Source organism: Aythya fuligula, chromosome 5, assembly GCF_009819795.1.
Source record: "Aythya fuligula isolate bAytFul2 chromosome 5, bAytFul2.pri, whole genome shotgun sequence".
Classification (NCBI taxonomy): domain Eukaryota; kingdom Metazoa; phylum Chordata; class Aves; order Anseriformes; family Anatidae; genus Aythya; species Aythya fuligula.
Genome location: NC_045563.1, coordinates 28450107 through 28469843, shown reverse-complemented (window position 1 = coordinate 28469843; position 19737 = coordinate 28450107). Strand labels below are relative to the sequence as shown.

The following is a 19737-nucleotide window of genomic DNA, read 5'->3' as shown; positions in this document are numbered from 1 at the left end:
ATTAGAGATAAATTTGACTAAGGGAAGTTAGTGGTGGGACTCATTTTGAAATTGGCATCTATATGTTGGTGGCTACGTTAAACTAGTTGGCTGAATTCCTGTTACAGTCAGTCGAGATCTAGTCATAGTCAGCAGAGCTTAGGCAGCTATTCTGCCAACCCCAGTGGCCCACAGACAGATATTTAGTATTGTATGATTTGACGTACAGTTTCCTATGTAATCTGTAGCTATTTAAGAGGGGTGAGAGTCCTGTGTCTAATGTGCTTTCAGCATGCAGATAACTTGCAAACTTGCATAGTTTACGGTATCTTAACTATGTATGGGGTACTGAATTGAAGTGCAAATGTCAACTTTAGTGTTTTTTTGTTTTCTGCTTTTTTTTTTTTTTTTGTATATGTTTTATATGTTTTAGAGTTCTTGGACTCTACAACTAGATACCTGTGACTGTAAGAACTAATTCTGTGTACACATCTGTATTTGGGCATTCGCCTTTGCTAGGACAAGTTAGGAATTTACGGATACCAAATTATAATCTGTTGTGGTGTTTATCTGTTTTTTAACTTTTCTCTGAAACTTTAGTCTTCACAGAGAATATGAAGTAGAATGTAGTTAATCACTGTCTTTGGTTTCTTAAAATGTGAGGTTATGCAGTGTTTAAAACCAGTTCCTACTACTTAATAATGAATGAAGGCAGTTCAGTCTCCTTTCTGAAATAAATCCCTGATTTTTGATTCAGATTTTTAGGAAGTTGCTCCAGGTTGTACAGAGTCAATGTCTTGTTTCCCAGCTTCTTGCTCTCAGCATAGAGGTAAAGGAGCTGAGCTACTTTTTAACATTTTACAATTAGTTCTGCATATCTTTTTTTCATCATGTATTTAAAATTATGATGAAATGTTTTAAATTGTAACCTGTGTATTTCCTGGAATTTTGATCAGATAAATCTTAAATGCCATGGTATAACATCAAGGAATTCAGCTGTGCTTACTGGTGTTCATAAGCTAAATGTGATATAAACCTTAGATGGTTTGTTTTTTAACCATTTTTAATACTTTTTGTAAAACTGCACAGAAGTATGATCCCTAATTTTTCACACAATATTCTGAATTAGCTCTTGATTTTAAGTGTTACTAAAACAACTGAAACATATTTGATTTTTGACTGGTTTTAGCTTATTGCTCATTATAGGATTATGTGCTTCTTAGTGAGCTAAAAATAAAAAAGGGAAATATGTTGATTAATACCTTTATTTGTAAAAGTAATTTCTCTTTTTCCATGTATATGAGTCATATTTTGAAAAGAACCATTGGTGCCTGATGCTGCCTTTGTAATGCTTTTTCATTATTGCTGATTCTTCTAGACAGTCTATAAATTGATGTGTTCTGTGCTCCATGAAAATGAAGATATTTTGCTTACAAAAAAAAACAAGAACCCTGTGGTTACGTTAGACCTTAAAAGATGGTCATAGTGGGATTGTTGATAGATGTAGAAACTCATGGCACAGTGCAACTTCCTTTAAGAAGAAAGGTATAGTTAGAGGAACTCAAGAGACTGTTCGCTGGATGAATGGAAGGAGCCTTCACTAGAGCCAGTGACCATCTTTGTTATATTATAGACATGATGCATTCTCTATATGTCATTGTAATGTTATTTTTTTGGCAATGAGTATTTTAAATATGTTTGCACATTTAAATACAGCAGATAAAAAACATTATCAAAACATATCAAAACATTATTTGATAATGTTTTATCAAACAGAGCTTTTTAGATCAAGTAGGCAAATATATTCTGTCATGATGAATAGCCATATTTAAAAGAATGATTCAATGTGCTGCATTTTTAGTGGACTTTTTTGTAAAGCTGTATAATATGTATTGCTCCTTTTTTCTTTTTCTTTTGCTTCAGCTTTGCTTTCTTAGATGAAATGTTAAGCAGAATCATCAGTTTTGGTACAGAACTTGGTTCTTAAATACGTGGTCATAGAGGGCAAGTCCGTATAGTATGAATATGTTACCATTTAAATAACATCACTTCAATAATTACATACTCTTCTGGGGTAAAGTTTTGTGAAGCCTCCTGCAGGGCAGCCAATTTAGGCAGTGGTAAAGAAAATTAATTCTGGAGATTGCTACTTTCAGATACAGAACTTTCAAATTTAGAGTAGAAATTAGTTCAGTTTGCATTACATTTATAAAACTTCTTTGAAAAGAACCTTGTAATAACATCCTTTTCACTTAGAACAGTAATGTTAGTACAATGGAATGTCAAGTGTTGCACTATAATTAAAATAAGCCAATGTTGAGTATAGAAATCTCTTTTTTTTTTTGGTCATATGGAATGCAGGGAAGAATCTTCCATTTCCTATCCCTTTCTCATAGATTTAGTCCTCCCTCCTCACTTTTTTTTTTATTAAAGTTAGTACTACAATACTAATTTGTACCAAGTCAATTATAATACTGGAGTATACCCAAGGAAAACATTCAAGGAGGCCACTTTCCAAACCCAAATCTCTTAGTAACTAATGGTGATGGCAGCACATTTGGCTACAGTAATTTACATGGCAGTTGAATCATTGTACTGAAAAGCATACAAAAGGATAATACAGAAACATATGAACATGCCAAAAGAAAGTGAAGAAACAGTTATTTTATTAAAGAAAGGAATTGAAAAAAAATGCATAGAAACTAGGAAGGAAGAACAGCAAGTCAATATCTCTGCTTGTGAATGAAATAATTAAAAATTTGTGTATGTTATCTTTATTCCTTTTAAAGGACTAATGTCCAAAACCAAGTCTCAGGTAACCTGTGTGTAGTCAAAAATGGAGAATGAGGTATGGGAATAAAAGTAACAGGTTAGGGGAGCTCAAGAGGAGACGTCATAATGAGAAAGGAGAATGAAAAGTAAAGATAAGCTAAGTAAAACAGAAGAAGGGATAAAAAGGAGAAAATTTGAAGAAGGCAAATTCTTGTTGGTAGAATATTCAAAGCAGCATTTATTGTACATCATTTGAGTTTATCATTGATAAGTATGTGTATTAATTTTCAGTCATTATTTCTTAGGTGTACACAAGTACTTTCAGTTAGCTGTATTGTGCTGAAGGAATTAACAGTCAGAATTCAGTCCTCTGAGGCTTGTTCAGGCAATTTTGTAATCTCATAACTGTCCTAATTGCTGGGAAACTGCAGCACATCTTGATTCAGTCACTGGCTTAGTTTACAGCAGTGCTTGTTTCATGCAAAGATCTTAAGAAACTTTCTGATAGTTAAAGTAGTAATAAGCCTGCAGCAGGTTGATGTTTTTTTTTCTGCTCTCCGTTGGGTTTTAACTTTAAGCAGTCTAGAGTAAATGTTGATAAATAATTGCATTGCTTTTAGGATGTATTGCTGTTTTAGTCGATTTTCAGAGTGAATCTCTTTGCTTCTTTCTTTCATTCAAATCTAAAACCACACTTAAATATTGATTTAAGCATAAGGAAGTTTGTCCTATAATAACTGAATCAAATCTGTTGTCTTTTGACTTAATGTCCTCAAGAGTCTATGCTTGGAAACAATTGTATCACTTACACATTTAATCAATTAATTTAATTATGTCAAAAAGAAAGCTGTGCAAGCTGTAAAATAAAAAAAAAAAAACTCAGACTATTTGACACAGTATTTTTCCTGTAAGGCTACAAGGCAAGAAGGTGAATTTACTTGTTCCATTTTTCATTTTACAGAGCTATTAGAGAAGACACTCAGAAGAGAGGAAGAAATGGGAGCTCTCCAGGTATACTTTCTGTATTATTAACTAGCTACACTTTTTGTTACCCCTGAAATTATTAAATTGTATTACAGCATTACAAATTTCTGAACTCACTTGTGTCTTGAATTCAGCTTTGGAAATATGTGCAGCCAAATACAGACTTGATAGCTAATAAGACTCAATGTTGAGTTTCTGCCCATTGATTAAGTTACACATTAGAGAAGATTAAAGTAGTTAGCATTCTCCAATGAGTCAATAAATCTAGCCCTTTAGTGAAAAGAATGCTTCTTTCAAGTCACAGTATATACTGAAGTTGTTGTCTTATGTCTTACTGCTGGCTTCACTGTATGAGAATAGAGGCAGTGTAAATCTGCGTTCAGAACTGCAGAGATGCTTTAAATTCTACTTCATTGGTTGTGATAGATTTTCTGGAGTATGTTGCGTTCTTCTGTATCTTGGGGAAAAAATGAAAAAGATTTGAAGTAAGTGCTTCAAATTTCTGAAATGTTAAATGTCATCACCATCATCACCATCCTGAGGAAGAAAGGACCAGCTGATATATGCTAGGACTTGATACGATGTAAGTAAATCCTCATTGTATGGTATCTAGCAGTAAATCTGCTTGTGTTAAGCCCTTTACAGTTGTGCTTAGAATGTGAGAGTTACCTTAGACTCAGCTCTGGAATATTATTTAAGCATTACAGTCAAAGAAAACATGTGCTCCTTTGAAATGAAAATGGCTAGGAACACAAAACCAAGCTGGAATGTCTAAACAGTGAAGTTTGGGAAGTTATGATGGTAGTGCCTGTATTCTTTAGAATACAGAGTGAAAAAAAGAAATTTTAAACAAAAAATCACAGCAAGTAATGCCCAACATGCATATAAAAAAGCATAGATACAGCAAGAATAATATATCAGTGGAATAGGATTCTGTAACTGTAGTGGAAGCAGAACATTTATGAGGCAATTGATGACACTAAAGCTGTTAGGTCAAAAAGTAATTTTGTTTACCTTGATTTTTGACCGTAAGAAGTTTGTTTGAAGGTATGTTGACTCTGCTCATATAGTAAATATAATGCATTTTGAGGGCTAGAAGTATCAAACAGTTAGTGTAGAAACAGTTTGATCCAGTAAGAAGAGACAAGTTGCAAGACCCAAAAATTACACAACACACCGATCCAGCTGTTTCCTGTTCAAACAAAAATCTTGGCCTAGCTTTCTGGCAGCTCAAGTTCAACAAGGCTGAGAGCTTGTCTGCGCAAGCAGTTTACACAGGTGCATATCTAGTTACATCAATGTAAAAAGATCTCCTTTCATGTGAAGAAATTCAGTATCTGCTTTCCTGTGAAGCACTATAGTTGACAAATTGTTCTAATGATGTTCCTTGTGACTGAATGAGGAATAATATTATGCAGGAGAAAAGTTGTGTCAAATTAGTGTTTTGTGTGCACATATATATATGTGTGTGTGTATGTACTGGTGCGTATTTCTGAAGGTTTGTCCAGTTCCTGATTGGATTGCTCTATGCCGTTCCCTAACTGACCGTTCTGTGTAAGAGTGTGACTTGTACAGCTCTGACTGCTGTATTTGTATTCAAGTGCTTGATAGCTGTTTTTTTTTTTTTTTTTTTTTTTTTTTTACGTCTTCAAATGCATGTACTTTCACAGTTGAAGTACTCAGCAAGAACATCAATTACTTTTCTAGATAATACTTGTCCACTATGGTCCGTATGTTTCAAAATGGTCCCAGTTTGGGATGCTGTGTTCTTGCTCTGTTATTGTAATGTTTTATTCTAATCTTTCAGTGGCTGAATATATAAAACTTTGCTAGAAAATAGGTGTTAAAAACAGCTCATGTACTTGCAACTGAACATCCCCATGCTGTTGCATCTCAATATATAAAGCATAGGAAGTAAGAGGAAGGTGAGAGTTTCTTTAACTGTGACATTTCATAGAGCCAAAACTCGCACCCTTTTTAACCAGGTGACATGGAGCATTTGTTTCTTCTGACCCCCAGTTCAACAAAGTATATATATGGCTGGCTGATGTATGAATGCTTTCATTGAAGTAGATTGCTATAACTTAATTATTTCTCATTAATGACCACTAGCATATAAAATAGTACTCTTTGTCCCTAAGGCCTTGAATATGATTTCTTGGGTGTTAGGGCCTGCTCAGTAAGTCCTTGGTTCAATAGACAACAGGTGATGTTAATTGTTGTAAACTTTTTGTCTACAGTTCCCGGGGTCCTGTTTTAATAAGCATCGTATATGTACAGAGAATTGTGTGTATTAAGTCAATCTTTAATGCATTTTCTTTGCATCTAAATAGAATGTATGTATAAAGCACATTCAGGAAACAGGTGGGCAGAAAGCCTGTGTTTTAGACTGTGGGCAGATGATTGAAAGCAGCCAGGTTATCATAGTTGAGGGAGTTATTTCTTGACACTTGAGCCATGAATGCTGTCGTGGTTTAACCCAGCTGGCTGCTAAACACCACGCAGCCGTTCGCTCACCCTCCCCCCTCCCTCTCTGGGACGGGGGAGAGAAATGGAAAGTGAAGCCCGTGAGTTGAGATAAGGACAGTTTAATAAGACAGGAAAATAATAATAATAATAATAATAATAATAATAATAATAATAATAATAATAATAATAATAATAATAATAATAATAATACAATGATGATAATAGTACTACTAATAATAATATGTACAAACAAGTGATGCACAATGCAATTGCTCACCACCCGCTGACCGATGCCCAGCTTAACCCTGAGCAGTCCGGCCCCCTCCCCCCAGCCAGCCACCCCTATATATTGTTTAGCATGACGTCAGATGGTATGGAATGCCCCTTTGGCTAGTTTGGGTCACCTGTCCTGGGTCTGTCCCCTCCCAGCTCTTACTGCACCCCCAGCCTGCCTGTTGGCAGGACAGAGCAAAAGTCTGAGGTGTCCTTGGCTTGGTATAAGCACTGCTCTGCAACAATTAAAACATCGGGGTGTTATCAGGACTCTTCTCATCCTAAGCCAAAACACAGCATTCCACCAGCTACTAGGAAGAAAATTAATTCTGTTCTAACTGAAACCAGGACAAATGCCAACTATAGTTTTAGAAAAGCCAGACAAGAAAGGAAATCTATCAGAAATCCATGTTTTGCTGTGGAGAAATGGTGACTGTGGAGATACTTTGAGGTTCTTTCTCATCAAGTAGCAAGAGCATTCCCCAGAGCTAGGGATGTGTGTTTTAATGTAGTTTTCATTTGCTCATTTTTTGACGGGAGGCAAACATTATCTTTTGTTAAAATAATTCAAATGAGGCTTAATAGGTTCTAACTAAATAGATTTTATTTTGCCCTCAATGGAAATTTCCCTTTTTGGATGTGATGTGCTTACAGTTACCCAAACAAAGATTCAGCAAATAACTGGTATTCCTCATTCAGATATAGATGAGTAAAATCATTGCTTCTGCAATGCCAACAGTTAACAGTGAGAAAAGAGCAATTTTATGAAGATTTTTCAGGGAAATATTGGGCATATAGTTTTCATGTCTTCCTCTGCTTAGGTAATATGTTGGACTGTATGACCTGACTGTTATCTTACACTATGTGGTGGAGATGGAACCTATATGTAATATGTGCTGGTCTTTGATACAGGGCTTTTTAGGAGCTAGGAGGCTGATGCTTTGGGTGACATCACTGTACTCTTGGTTTTGCATCTTCAATTTCTTTCTTTTTTTTTTTTTTTCCTAGAATTTCTGTTATACACAAATTTATGAGAGTTTGTATAGTTGTAACACAAACTCTTAGATATATTCTAGACAGTATCTATGTTCTCATTACACATATGTTTACTCTGTTGTTATATGTGCACTCATGAATAATCTTATAATATTTAGCTTGTGAGGAGTCTGGAACATTTTCTATGTACTTTTCCATGCCCACTCCAAGAATATAACCTCGCTTCTTTTCTTACCTCATTGGAAGGTAAAGCCTCTGAATGTTTTCACCTGCCTTTTTGTGAAAACTGTTCCATGGTACAAAAGATGGCTTTAATGAAAATAGCATACTGTGCATGATAATAGGAATATTCAACTGCATGTATGTTCTCTGTGAAAACAACTGCAAACCATTTTCATCTACTTGGGAATTAGTGACACACTAATGTCAGTGTCCATGTAGTTCCAGTACCAGCCAGTATAGTGATTCACTATAAGTCATCCACATTTTACTGGCAAAATGTCAGCATTTTTTTTAAACAGTTGTATTTCAATAGTGTAGTAGATTTCCATTAAACTTGTTTGTGTGTGCATTGCTGTTTTCCCTTTATATATTTCCTCATACATATTTTCCTGAACAGTCTTGCTCGTTATTTTTAGCACATTTTCAAAACTAATCAGTCTTTTCCAGACACTACTTTATATTTTTCATCCTCATATACTACAGTTGTTTTTCCTACAGTATGTTTTGTTACTCTTTCTGCCCATGGTTTATTGTTGTAATCAAAGGCAAGACTTCTGTATGATGCTGAAAATGAAAATCATTTGTACCCCAGACATCATTCAATGAATGAACTTTAAACATTTCACTAGGGTGAACTGTGTGTTTTCTTCAAAAGATTACATGAATAAAAGTTAGCTTTTCAGTACTCCGAGTGATACTGGTTTTATACAAATAAGTAAATACACAATATGTAAATGTTGGTTTTACATGCTCGTTCATTTAGTGAACATAACCATTCTTTTAGTCTTCTGAGACAGTAATAACTCTTGAAGAGTCTTTGTAGCTCATTTTCAGCTAGCCTTAAAAAAAGAAAATTACTTTCACATTCTTGCAAACAGGAGCTGCTTCTGGCTCTCAATTTCTTCCATTGGTCTAAGAAAATGTTTCCAAATTAGTGAAGCCAGTTCAGGATTTTGTCTTTGGATGTTGCTAGAATAAATCCAGATTATTACAGTCATTTTTACCTGTTAGGAAGGAAGAGAACGGGAAAAAGTGTAAGGATTCTTAGCTTAATCTAACCAGAAATGAGAAGAAAACAAACAAACAAACCCACACATTCAAAAAGATAATATGTGAGCAAAGTAAAAATTCTTGTCTGAATGGTCAGGTGGGCTCAGCTAAACACTTAAATGTACGTTTTCTCAAATTCCTTAAAATACTATGTCCAGTCAGGACATAGTGCCAGAGTACATTATCTTGATTTTACTAGCTCAATATTTTTCTTAAAGATACTTTAAAGCGGAAAACTGAATGTTAAAATATATACAAGTTCTATGTTTCCTGTATTTTGTGCTGAATTAAAACTGACACGAGTTTATTTTACTTGCATTTTATTTCTGTCTGACGTTAGCCATTGTTTTATTAATAACGAGATGACGTTAGTTGTTCTTCAGAGCTATTTCTGGATAGCAGAATAATGCTATGGAATTTATATTTTAGTTTTCTAAATAAATGCCTAAAAGATAACTAAAACAGTTGCTAACATGACATAAACTCCAAAGTATGCTAGATTTAGAGACACAGATCATCAAAAAGGGAAGGCAGACTTTGGGATACATGAGTAAAATCAACAATATTGAAGGTCTAACAGTACTATTTAAAAAAACATTGGAGTAAGTATTTTTTTTTTAATTCTTTCTTTCTTAGTTTTTAGGATGTTTCTATTACTTTTCTTCAGAATAAATTTCAAAGTGAGTTAGTTTGATAAGTGGGTCCAGAGGTCCACTTTTTAGTGGCATTTTAAGTGACATTTTAACAAAATCATTGCACATCATACAAACTGCAAAAAAAAATATAAAAATAAATCATGCTTTTTTACCATATATTGCATTTATGTTCTTTACTTTCTAACCACAACTTGTATTTTATTTGTAGGAGCGAATTACGTCCTTAGAAATGGTAAGTTTCTTAAATTCTTTTTCAAACCAATCACAATGAGATTACTGATGATCAAAAATGTGGTTTTTATGTACTTTTATTTTTTTTAAAAAAAGGTGCCATCTGGGTTTTTAACTATAATTTTAAGAAAATGAAGACGCATGGTAGTTTTATATTGTACCTTCCAGTGGAGGCTTCGCTACAGTGTTTTCACTGCTTTATGAGCAATAGCTATATCAAATAAAATGTAAGGTTGTATTTTTCTGTATAGTTCAGTCCGCATCCCTAGGAAGAGAAATGTGGTACATTTGAGCCATACTGAGGATGTTTTTCTTCAACATAGTTGAGAAATTAAACTATTTGCCAAATAGTTGAGGTATATGTGATAGATATAATCACTCCAGTGACTTGTGTGTACATTTCACTGGACGTGCAGACAGAGTCAGTGCCCACATTACCACTGGAACCAAAAGCATGGAGGAATATCATTTTAAGATAATAAATTTGAAGGACAAAAGCCTTAATGTATGTACGTGCCATGAATGCAGCTGGATCGATTATCCACATGACTCAAGCTAGGAAGTCTACCAGGTGGACTAGATAGGATGGGTCTGCTTTTTTTTTTTTCTTTTGTAGACAACTCCAATAAGACATCATATGATAGTATATGTAAGAACTATAGTTTCTTTTTATTGGAAACTCAGAAAATTTTACGTAAAGATACCAGTACTGAGACAATGTAAGTCTGCAAATATAGACTTCTAAAATTTGCTTGTGCTAATTATTTCATCCTCCCTGATAACTGTTGTCTTTGAAAACTGCTTCGGATCTCAAAAATGTATTTGAAATGTATTGAATATGGTAAAAACAAACAAACAAACAAACAACAACAAACAAACAACTTGCATTCACACATAAAAGGCCCTTTGTAAATCAGAGTGCAGTGTTGGAACTCCTGCCTTGTTGGAATAGGGAATTAATGCTCAAAGTCAGAGGCCTGGCACTTTGCATAGTGCTGTGTGACTGTAAATTGTTGCCAGGACATTAGTTCTGTTCAGAAGCATCTCTTAATCATGGTTTGCTTACATGACAACTAGTCAGGCATGTATCCACTGCCATCCATTTCTCACGAACCATGAGTCAAGCTGCCTGCAAATGCCATGCGCTTTCTGCTCCTAAAGCCCAGTTTTGGCACAGGCAGAGGGTAATTGCTTGCAAATAGCAAAATTTCATGCAAATCCAATGTGTGTTCAGTGATGATGTTTATTTCTATTTTTTCTGAAGTCTTTCTTCTTTTTTTATACTTTTAATCTCCTCTATTTAGTACTAAATCTTCCTGATATTTTTGTTTGTTTGTTTCAAGTTACTGTTCAGATAGAAGAGGTAGAGGATTATTATCAGTAAAATATCATTTTCATATTGCAAACTGAGAGGTAACATCTGAGAGCAGGTTTTTAATACTAGATCCTAGAACTTGAAGTCAATCAATTCTTTCATTATTGCTGACATAGGACGATGTGTAATGTTAAACACTTAGACTTCAGGCAAGAAAGGTATGGTTGTCCCTAAGGCTGTTGAATACTCCCAAGGCACTGATTTTACTTTTGCTGTAAAGTTCCTTTATTATGCCAGGCAAATCACTTGTGATTTAAAAATCTGAACAATTCACTTGTTCAGATTTTTAAAGTACTGTTCAATTAATTGCATTTAAATGTTACATAGCTATTAATGAGTAATTTTCCTGATTACTGTAGTAATCAGTTATGTAGTCTGATATTTTGCAAGAATCAGTATGATTTCTCTACAGGTAAAGTGTAATTTAGTAAAGTGTATCTTTTTGGGTGTAGCTTCATTCTTGCATATAGAATTTAGTCCTATTTTATTTACATATAAAGCTGTATGATTTTACTGGAAAAAAGGTCTATATTGTGTTCTCAGGTGTTTTTACAATGGGAAATGTATCTACTCCTCATAATTAACACACTGCTACCGTGTGGTGCTTTTGACTTCAGTGGGTTTCTACATCAGAATCTTGTGGGAATATGTGAGAATAAACTGCAAGTCAGATTCTTCTGCCTTAGTAGTACTAAAAATACTGGGAAATTGAATTTGAAATCAACCAGTTATTCCAGTGAACATATGTATTATGTATTCTTTGATCAGTAAGACAGCTTGCATTTTTGGTAGAGAACCCAAAACTGAGGATATCACTTGCATAAACTATTTGGATCAGACTTTTATGGACATTATTCAGCTTTTTATTACAAAGTCATAAATTTAGGATAACTCCAGTAATGTTCTAAGTATTCTTCAGTATTGTTTTTTTAATATAAATTTCCTTTCCAGTATGAACAGTTGTGTGTTTTGGTTTACCTTGTGTTTTATATTCATGAAAATAAGGTTTTGAATACCAGTAAAGCAAATTTGTTTGGACACACTCAGCAATGTGAAAGCTACCAGATTCTTCTACTGTAGTAGCAGGCTCAACGTTGCATCAGTTTTCTGATTTATCACCCATTTTAAAAGAAGAACAGGAAGGCTGGCTGTCCCCAGTGCATTTCCAAGGAGATTATGGACTGCCTGATGCTCTTCACATTAGGGCTCTTTATTTTTTCTTTTCTCTCTCTCTCTCAATGTGCCTTCCATCAATAAGCACACTGTACAATTTGCTCTTGGAACTATTTCATGGTTGTCACACTTTGCATGCATGGATGTTTAAGACATTTTAAATCTAAGAGTTAATACTTTCTTCTGTTCTCGGTTTGCTTCTGTTGTGTCTTGCCAAGACTACCATTACATCAAAGGCCTTCTGGTCCTCCCAGAACACAGCAGCACTTTGATCTTATACAAACGCCTGGGAGAGGAGCAGCACTCTGAGATCCTCCATCCTGCCTGCCTCTCCCTTTCCTTTCCTTTCATCAGTGAGCCAGTGTGTCACTTCCTTTTGCTGGGGGTAGAGAATGTTCCCAAAGTTCCCCAATTCCTTCTTCTACTCACTTCCACCAAGTAACTTTTGCTGCCTGATTGCACTCATAGCCAGGTGTGTTTTTTGTTTTTTGTTTTTTGTTTTTTTTTCTCCTGGCACTCACCTTCCTCTTCTTCCTTGCTGCTGTCTGCAGCAGCAGTGTAGTGTCTGCAGTAAGAAAGCATTTCTTGATGTCCAGATGAAACCCCCAGTGTTTCAGTTTATGCCCATTGCCTCTTGTCCTATCACTGAACACCACTGAAGAGAGCCTGATTTTGTCTTTTTTACATACTCCCATCAGGTATTTATACACATTGATGAGATTCCTCCTGAGCCTTCTCTTCTCCAGGCTGAACAATCCCAGTTCTCTCAGCTCAGTCCTTTAAACAAGGTTAGTTGCTCTTCGTTGGACTCTCTTCAGTATGTCCATGTCTCTTTTGTTCTGGGAAGCCCAAAACCAGACCCAGCACTGCAGATGTGTCTTAACAGCCATCAGTATAGGGGAAGGATCAACTCCTTTATTTAAGAGGTGTGTGAACATGGCAGTAAAGGACATTGTTTAGTGATGGGACTGAATAGGTCAGCTGATGGTTGAACTTGCTGATTTTGAAGGTCTTCTCCAACCTAAATGACTCCCATTCCATCTCGTCCTTTGACCTGCTGGCAATGCTCCTCCTAACACAGCCCTTACATTCTCTAGGCAGAAAGCTTCTTTTGGTATTGTGAAGATAGTATAACATGTTCAATAAGTTGCAAATATTGAACATTTTTGCCAGATTTTGATAAGCCAAAATAATCCTGGTTTTCTGTTAGAGAAAGTTGAAATCTCAGTATAAATCTTTATTACAAGAGACTGATTTTTTTAGATATCATAAATTATTTCTTAGTTTACCTAGGAATATTAATATACAGTGGTCATCACTAAAGATTTTTTTTAATGTAGTGTGAATATATATGCATATAAGTGTAATTTTAAAGAGGAATCCTGTTTCTTCCACTTAAAAATGCTGACCTTTCGTCGAGGGAGGGTGCATCTATGAATTCTTTCACAGAATATAGGATGCTTATAGTGTGATAAGATAAAGATATATGTGCTATAGCATGCATTTTCTCACTTAATTTATCACAAAAGTTGAAGATGTTTGACAACAAATTGTCTTGTTTACTAGAATGTTTCTAATGCGCTGCAAAGTCCTTCATTTTAGATTTAAATTTTGTATTCTGTCAAATTATAACCTTAGAAACACAGAAATTAGAACTATTAATGCTACTATAGTGGTTTTTACTTTTTGAATGTCATGCAGGTTTTGATTATAGTGGGGAAATCTATAAGTTAAATTCCTATTTTTTTTCCTACTCTGACACTAATTTCTTCTGAAACCTTGGTTAAATCACTTCTCTTTGCATTCAAATTTTTTTCAGCTATAAATGTGAACAATATTTTTTGTTCATGGAGACTGTGAATTAATTTTGGTAATGTTTTCTGAAAGGCTTAATGAAATATTATTAGTGTACAAAAAAAAGTTAATATAAATTACATATAAAGATTTTTAGCCTGAAAAGCTTCAGAAATCTGATGTTAGCATTATGAATGACAAGGAAGTCTTTATACCTTTTACAAATCTGTGCCCGCTAACTTTGTATTACGCGCTCTGCCTCATACGTTATATTTCTTTTGATATCCTGTAATTATTTCTGGATATCTTTGATCAAAATCTTAGTAAACGATAAAGAAGAGATTCTTAAAATTTAGTTCTGTGTACCCCAGTAGTACTAAGAGCTCTAGCTGATGATTTACAGAGAGCTGGCTTGCCAGAAGACTTTACTACCTCCTCCACATTTCCAGCTCAAACAACAAAAAGTTGTTTGATGCATATGTGCATCAACTGAAAAATTGTGAAATACTTATCTAATATTTTTCCATATAAACAATTCTGTAGTTACCATAGGGATGGGATGCTAAGTGATAACGTGCGAAAAGAGACGGTCCATGTCACTGTGAATGTTAAGCATCCATGAAACTCTGTTAATTAAAATGTTCTCCACCCTATACAAAATCATCTAGAGTCTGAATTAAAAGTTCAGTTACTATGACATTTGCAATGCTTTGTTAACAAAGGTTTTCTGTTTTTCATTAGTACAAGTGCAATAGTTGCTTAAAAAAATCTTACTAGCTTGAACGTCAATGAAACAATATTGTTTAATAAAAGTCAATTGAACTTGTATATTGTATAACTCAGGTTTATATGTATTGTTTATTTCATAAATGTAAATTGATTTCTTAATGTGATGAAATCATCAAAACAATGCTATAATTGAGAAGCGGTATAAGCGGAATATAATGATATACAATATTTATATTGTTTTCTCTTAAAGTTTCCTCCACATGGAAGATGTACTAGGTCACAGAATGTCCCATTGAGAGTGGAATTTGCCTGGTATATGAAGGTCAACAAAGAAACTCAGGCCTCTTAAATAGAACCACACACTGTTAAAAGAAGAGCTTATCATGCATCAATCTAGTTCTGGAGATGGAAGCTGACAATGCATAGTTCTGCAGAGATTAACAAGGAAAGCAAAGATACCTTTAAAAATGCTGGATACATCCTATTCTTGCTATTTAGGTATTCAACATGCTAAGTCAATTTAAAAATGTCATCATAGGTCACCTTTAAGATTACATCCTTCATCTGAATTATGTGTAACTCCCTGATGAAATGCATTGCAGTCAGTTAAAATTATAGTTGCATTTAATCTTTTTATGGATATTCTTTGGAGATTAGCTAATGGTTACTTAAGTCAGCTCTAATTTACAAAAATATCTGTGCTATACAGATAGCCATTTGTTTTTACGTACCTCAGAAAAGAGCACCATATGTGAAAGTCAGTGAAGTTTGGTTTCTGTTTTATGTGTTTTCAGTCTATTTAATATAGAGACAAAATTTAAGAGAACTATACACAAACCTGCTTTGATTTCTGTGAATTTAGTATTGAAGCTTCAAGACTAAAAATAATATGTGTATGTGATCTCAGTTTAGATCTGTCCCTTGAGATAGTGTGAAACTGTCTATCAACAAGAATACATCAATATAGGAGGATTAACTGTTCAGATGCAGTCTGAACATCAAAGTGTTCATATGAAGTCGTTGAAAATGAGTAATTTGTTTTATCATTTTCTGAAAACATAGAACACCCCTTTTCAAAGTAAATCGTCTTTATTTTAAAAACATGAAGATTAATAGCACTCACTCTATGGAGGAGTCTGCTGTTAAGTAAAATACTATGAATACAGCTTTACTCAGTACAATTGGTGTTTCTTCCTCTTATCAGTTCCATCAGTACCTTCTGTTCCCTGTTAAATAACGAGCAGACAGATGCGATTGCTCTCTTTAGGATTATTTGTATGCATTATGGCATATAGCTTTCCTGTTTCTTGGAAAAAAGTTAACAGTACTTAAATGCCCTCTGTGTCAGGTGCTTCCAACATCCTTTTTCACATTTTATCTTGTGTGTCTAAATCCATCTCTCTTAATAGAATAGAGTGTAGTCATTAATGATACAAGCGTGGCATTTGATCCATGTTGTAGAGGTTGCTGTGCATTTCACTAAATTACCAGACCAATTTCTGTGGGGCAGCTAAAAGCTTTTTCATCATCTTTCCCTCACATTTTTCAACATACTATTTTCCTTCCTTCTTCTTTATTGACGTTTCCCTAGGGAACTTTTGCTTTTTATTTTTTCTGTTTTTATTTGTACATCACCACAATTTTCTTGGTTAGTTTTATGAAAAGAGAATACATTTCTGTCTCTGAATATACTAGTGTATATTGTCCTATTCAAATCACTTCACAAACTGCTCAGAAAACTTAAGACAATTTTAGAATGTAATAGCAACCAAATTACAACAATGACCCAAATATAAAGCTTAAGGAAGAGTGTATGTTACAGGATAGGCAAATGTTTTGTTTCCTATTCATTCATTTGGTCAGATTCCAGCCATTCAAAGCTCAGAGACTTCCGGACAGAGATGTAGTTTCTATGCATTTGGAATCCTTTCCTGAGGTTTCTCATTCATGCACTGACCCGAATTCTGCTTAAATTGTGTGACTTGTGATTTTAAGCAAATTGGTCATTTCTCCCCTCAGGCATCTGTTGTCTTTTCTGAAGAGTCCTGCTCCATTGAATGATTGTATTTAGTCATTCCTCATGTGAAAGAAGCATTCCATGGCTTTGGTTGATCTTCTAGCCCTTCTCTGAGCTTTCCCCATTCTAACTGTTCCTCTTCATATGAGCTTCCCACTGCTGCACTCAGTAGGCAAGATGCAAACTTGCTGTGGAGTCATACTTCTGAGTAGTTGTGTTCTCTGGCTTGTTTTTTTCCTTTCCTAATTATGTCCTGTGTTGATTTAGCTTTTCTAATTGTTATTGAGCACTGAATTAGCAGATGCTTGGAACTGCATGTTGTTTACCTCATGATCTCATTCCTGCTCAGTAATTGTTAGCTCAGAAACCATCATTTTGTGTGTGGAGTTAGGATTACATTTCATGAAGCCAAAAAAACTGTCAGAAATCCAAGAAGCCTATATCAACCCTTATCCACATGCTTTTTGATAAGACAAAGAAACTAAGGACTGAGTATGCATATAACCCAAAGGTTGGTCTTCTGCTTTCAAGAACATTCCATAACGTAACAATAGCTTTAAACGACACAAGCTAAGGCACAGCTAAAATTTTTCACAAGTAGTTTGTGACATAGATGGGATATGTTTAGGAGATACTTGGAGAGAAGAAATGATGAGCACCTTCCTTCATTTACAGTGTGTGTTGATATGAGGTCTTGTCACTGGAATTTAGAGAAAGAATTGGCAAATGGGATGGCTTAAGGTGTGGGCATACACTTAAGACCTGAGTTCCTTTTATGATGAGAACAGATTACAGGTCTTTATTAAAAAAAAAATAAATTTTTGGAGTTGGAAAACTGCTATAACTTGAATATACTTCATAGCATCATGAGAAGCCATGACGTTAAATTTGTCTTGTGTCCCCTACAACTTTATTTCAATTCTGTATGACATCTCAAATGTCTGTTTTCCAGCAGTTCACTCCTTCAGCAAATGTGTTAGGTAATATATACCATAAGCTTAAAGTAGTTATAGCTTAATTTGGTGCTGGACCAAGAAAAGAGCTGGTGTTTTGTTACAATTCTTGTATTGTTTCCTGCGAGGAAGGGGTTTATTTCTGAAGGAGTGGGAGAGTTTTTGCTCTTCAGAATCAAAAACTTCATGGGCATGTATCTGTGTGATAGCAGGATGGCTGCTGTTTGTTGTGAATCAATATTTTGATCCACATATAGTTAAGTTTGCATTTAATGAGACCAGGTGTAGGTTTGATTGCTTAGAGTCTATTGTCTCTCATATATTTCTCAGCCTCAGAAGCGTGCATGCAGACCAGGGGCTACTCAGGAAAGAAGCAGCAAACATTACAATTCATCATAAATTAATGTAGTGGAAAATCAATGCTTTGATGAACATAAGGCCACTGTAAATGAAGCATGAAATATGAATGACTACTGCTTTACTGTGGTAAAAGTGAAATGGTTGATACTTAGAAGAGGGAAACATTAGTGAGTGATAGATACCTCTAGGCAATTGTATTTTGAAGTTGAGAGGTATAGTAACATTTGGAAAAAAAAAAAAGAAAGTATTTTATAGCTATAAAAAATTCTATGCTATAATCTGTGAAAAACACTGTAAACACTATATGTAGGCCTCCTGCCTGACTGCACGCTGGAAATATGAAGAAGAATCCATTTTATACATTCATTATTAATGTATATCTGTAAGTTCTATAATTCTTTTCTGGTAAACAACCATATATGTTACAGGAAAAAATAATACTTTTCTCCTAATAAATCTTTGTAGATGAGTTTTGTAAGTTTTTTTTTTTTTTTTCTTTTAATAATAATAAAAAAAGCTTGATAGCAAATTAAATTGCACATTAAAATACAAGATTTCTTATGATGATAAATTTTAGTTTGATCTAACTACAGCTAGCCAAATGCAAAATCTACTAACACCTCATGCAGCTGTTGAGACAGAATGCACTATTTTCTTGTTACAAGTTAATAAACTTTATTAGTTCTGACTGAATTTTGCAAAACTGATTGGACCTACTTTCTTCTCTGGAGATCAGCCCAAGTATGCACCTTCCTGTCATTACAGGATTTTGTCAGTATTTGTCATCATCAGATGTCAACCTTGCAATTAAGGACTTGTTCGTACTGGGTGTCCTCAGTGCTTCCCACGGCAGGAAGTGGTTTACTTGTCTTCCAGGCATATCTCCGTATATGCAGTCTTACATAATTCCTGTACAATTTTTAAAATTAAGACTTAAAATCTAACAAAATTAATGCTTTAGTATAAAAGAAAAGCTCTTTGTGTTTTAGCATTATACCTAGATTATCTCCACCTTATTTTCCACATTTCTATTCTATTCTCTTTTCTATTTTCTTGTTCTCACTAAATGACTAAGGCATCTTTGTTTTACTCTGTTTCACTTTTGACAACTCTTCCTCTGTTTCCTCAAATGTAAAATATCCTTGCTGGGCAATCCTTTTTCCCCCATTTTGTACGCTCTCCACATACTATTCCTCTCAAAGCAGCAAGTTTCAAGAGCTTCTTGGTCAACCATCTGTCAAAATTCTTTCCTCTTACCTGTGGTGACAATGTTCTTATTCTTCAAGCACCATTGGCTGGAATGTTTTCCTGCTTCATTGTACGTTGTGTGAAGAGCAGAAGTTATTCAGAAAAAAAGAGCTATATTTGAAACTTCATCTTAAGTAAGATAAGACAGGAGTATATCTGTTTTTTCTCCAGTTTTCTTCCATTCCTAGAGCAGAAAGAATTTAGCAGTGGGATGAGAGCAAAGTAATTGTTAATTGTTAACCAGATGATTGTTTTATAGGAATAGATCCTAATATCATTGTCTGCCAGTACAGGTTTTTTCCTAATTAAACTAAATAATTGGAGAAGCAGAGAAATCACTGTCTCATGTTCGCTAGCCCATTTGGTCTATTGGGCCTGAGTATTGGTTTCAGGTTCAGTTTTGTGAGGTGCAAATGTATCCCATTTGGTCTGAAACTTGATCTTCATTTTTAATAG

The 19737-nt window shown here is 34.6% G+C and overlaps 1 protein-coding gene across 1 annotated transcript in view; it reads left to right on the top strand.

Annotated features, from left to right (window-relative positions):
* The window catches only part of CEP128 (centrosomal protein 128), a 111707-nt gene that overhangs the window by 79949 nt on the left and 12021 nt on the right, over positions 1–19737 (top strand). Inside the window, exons 19-20 of the mRNA XM_032189461.1 lie at positions 3713–3762; positions 9610–9633. Of these exons, the coding sequence (XP_032045352.1) occupies positions 3713–3762; positions 9610–9633 (74 nt within the window). The remainder of the gene's footprint in view (positions 1–3712; positions 3763–9609; positions 9634–19737) is intronic.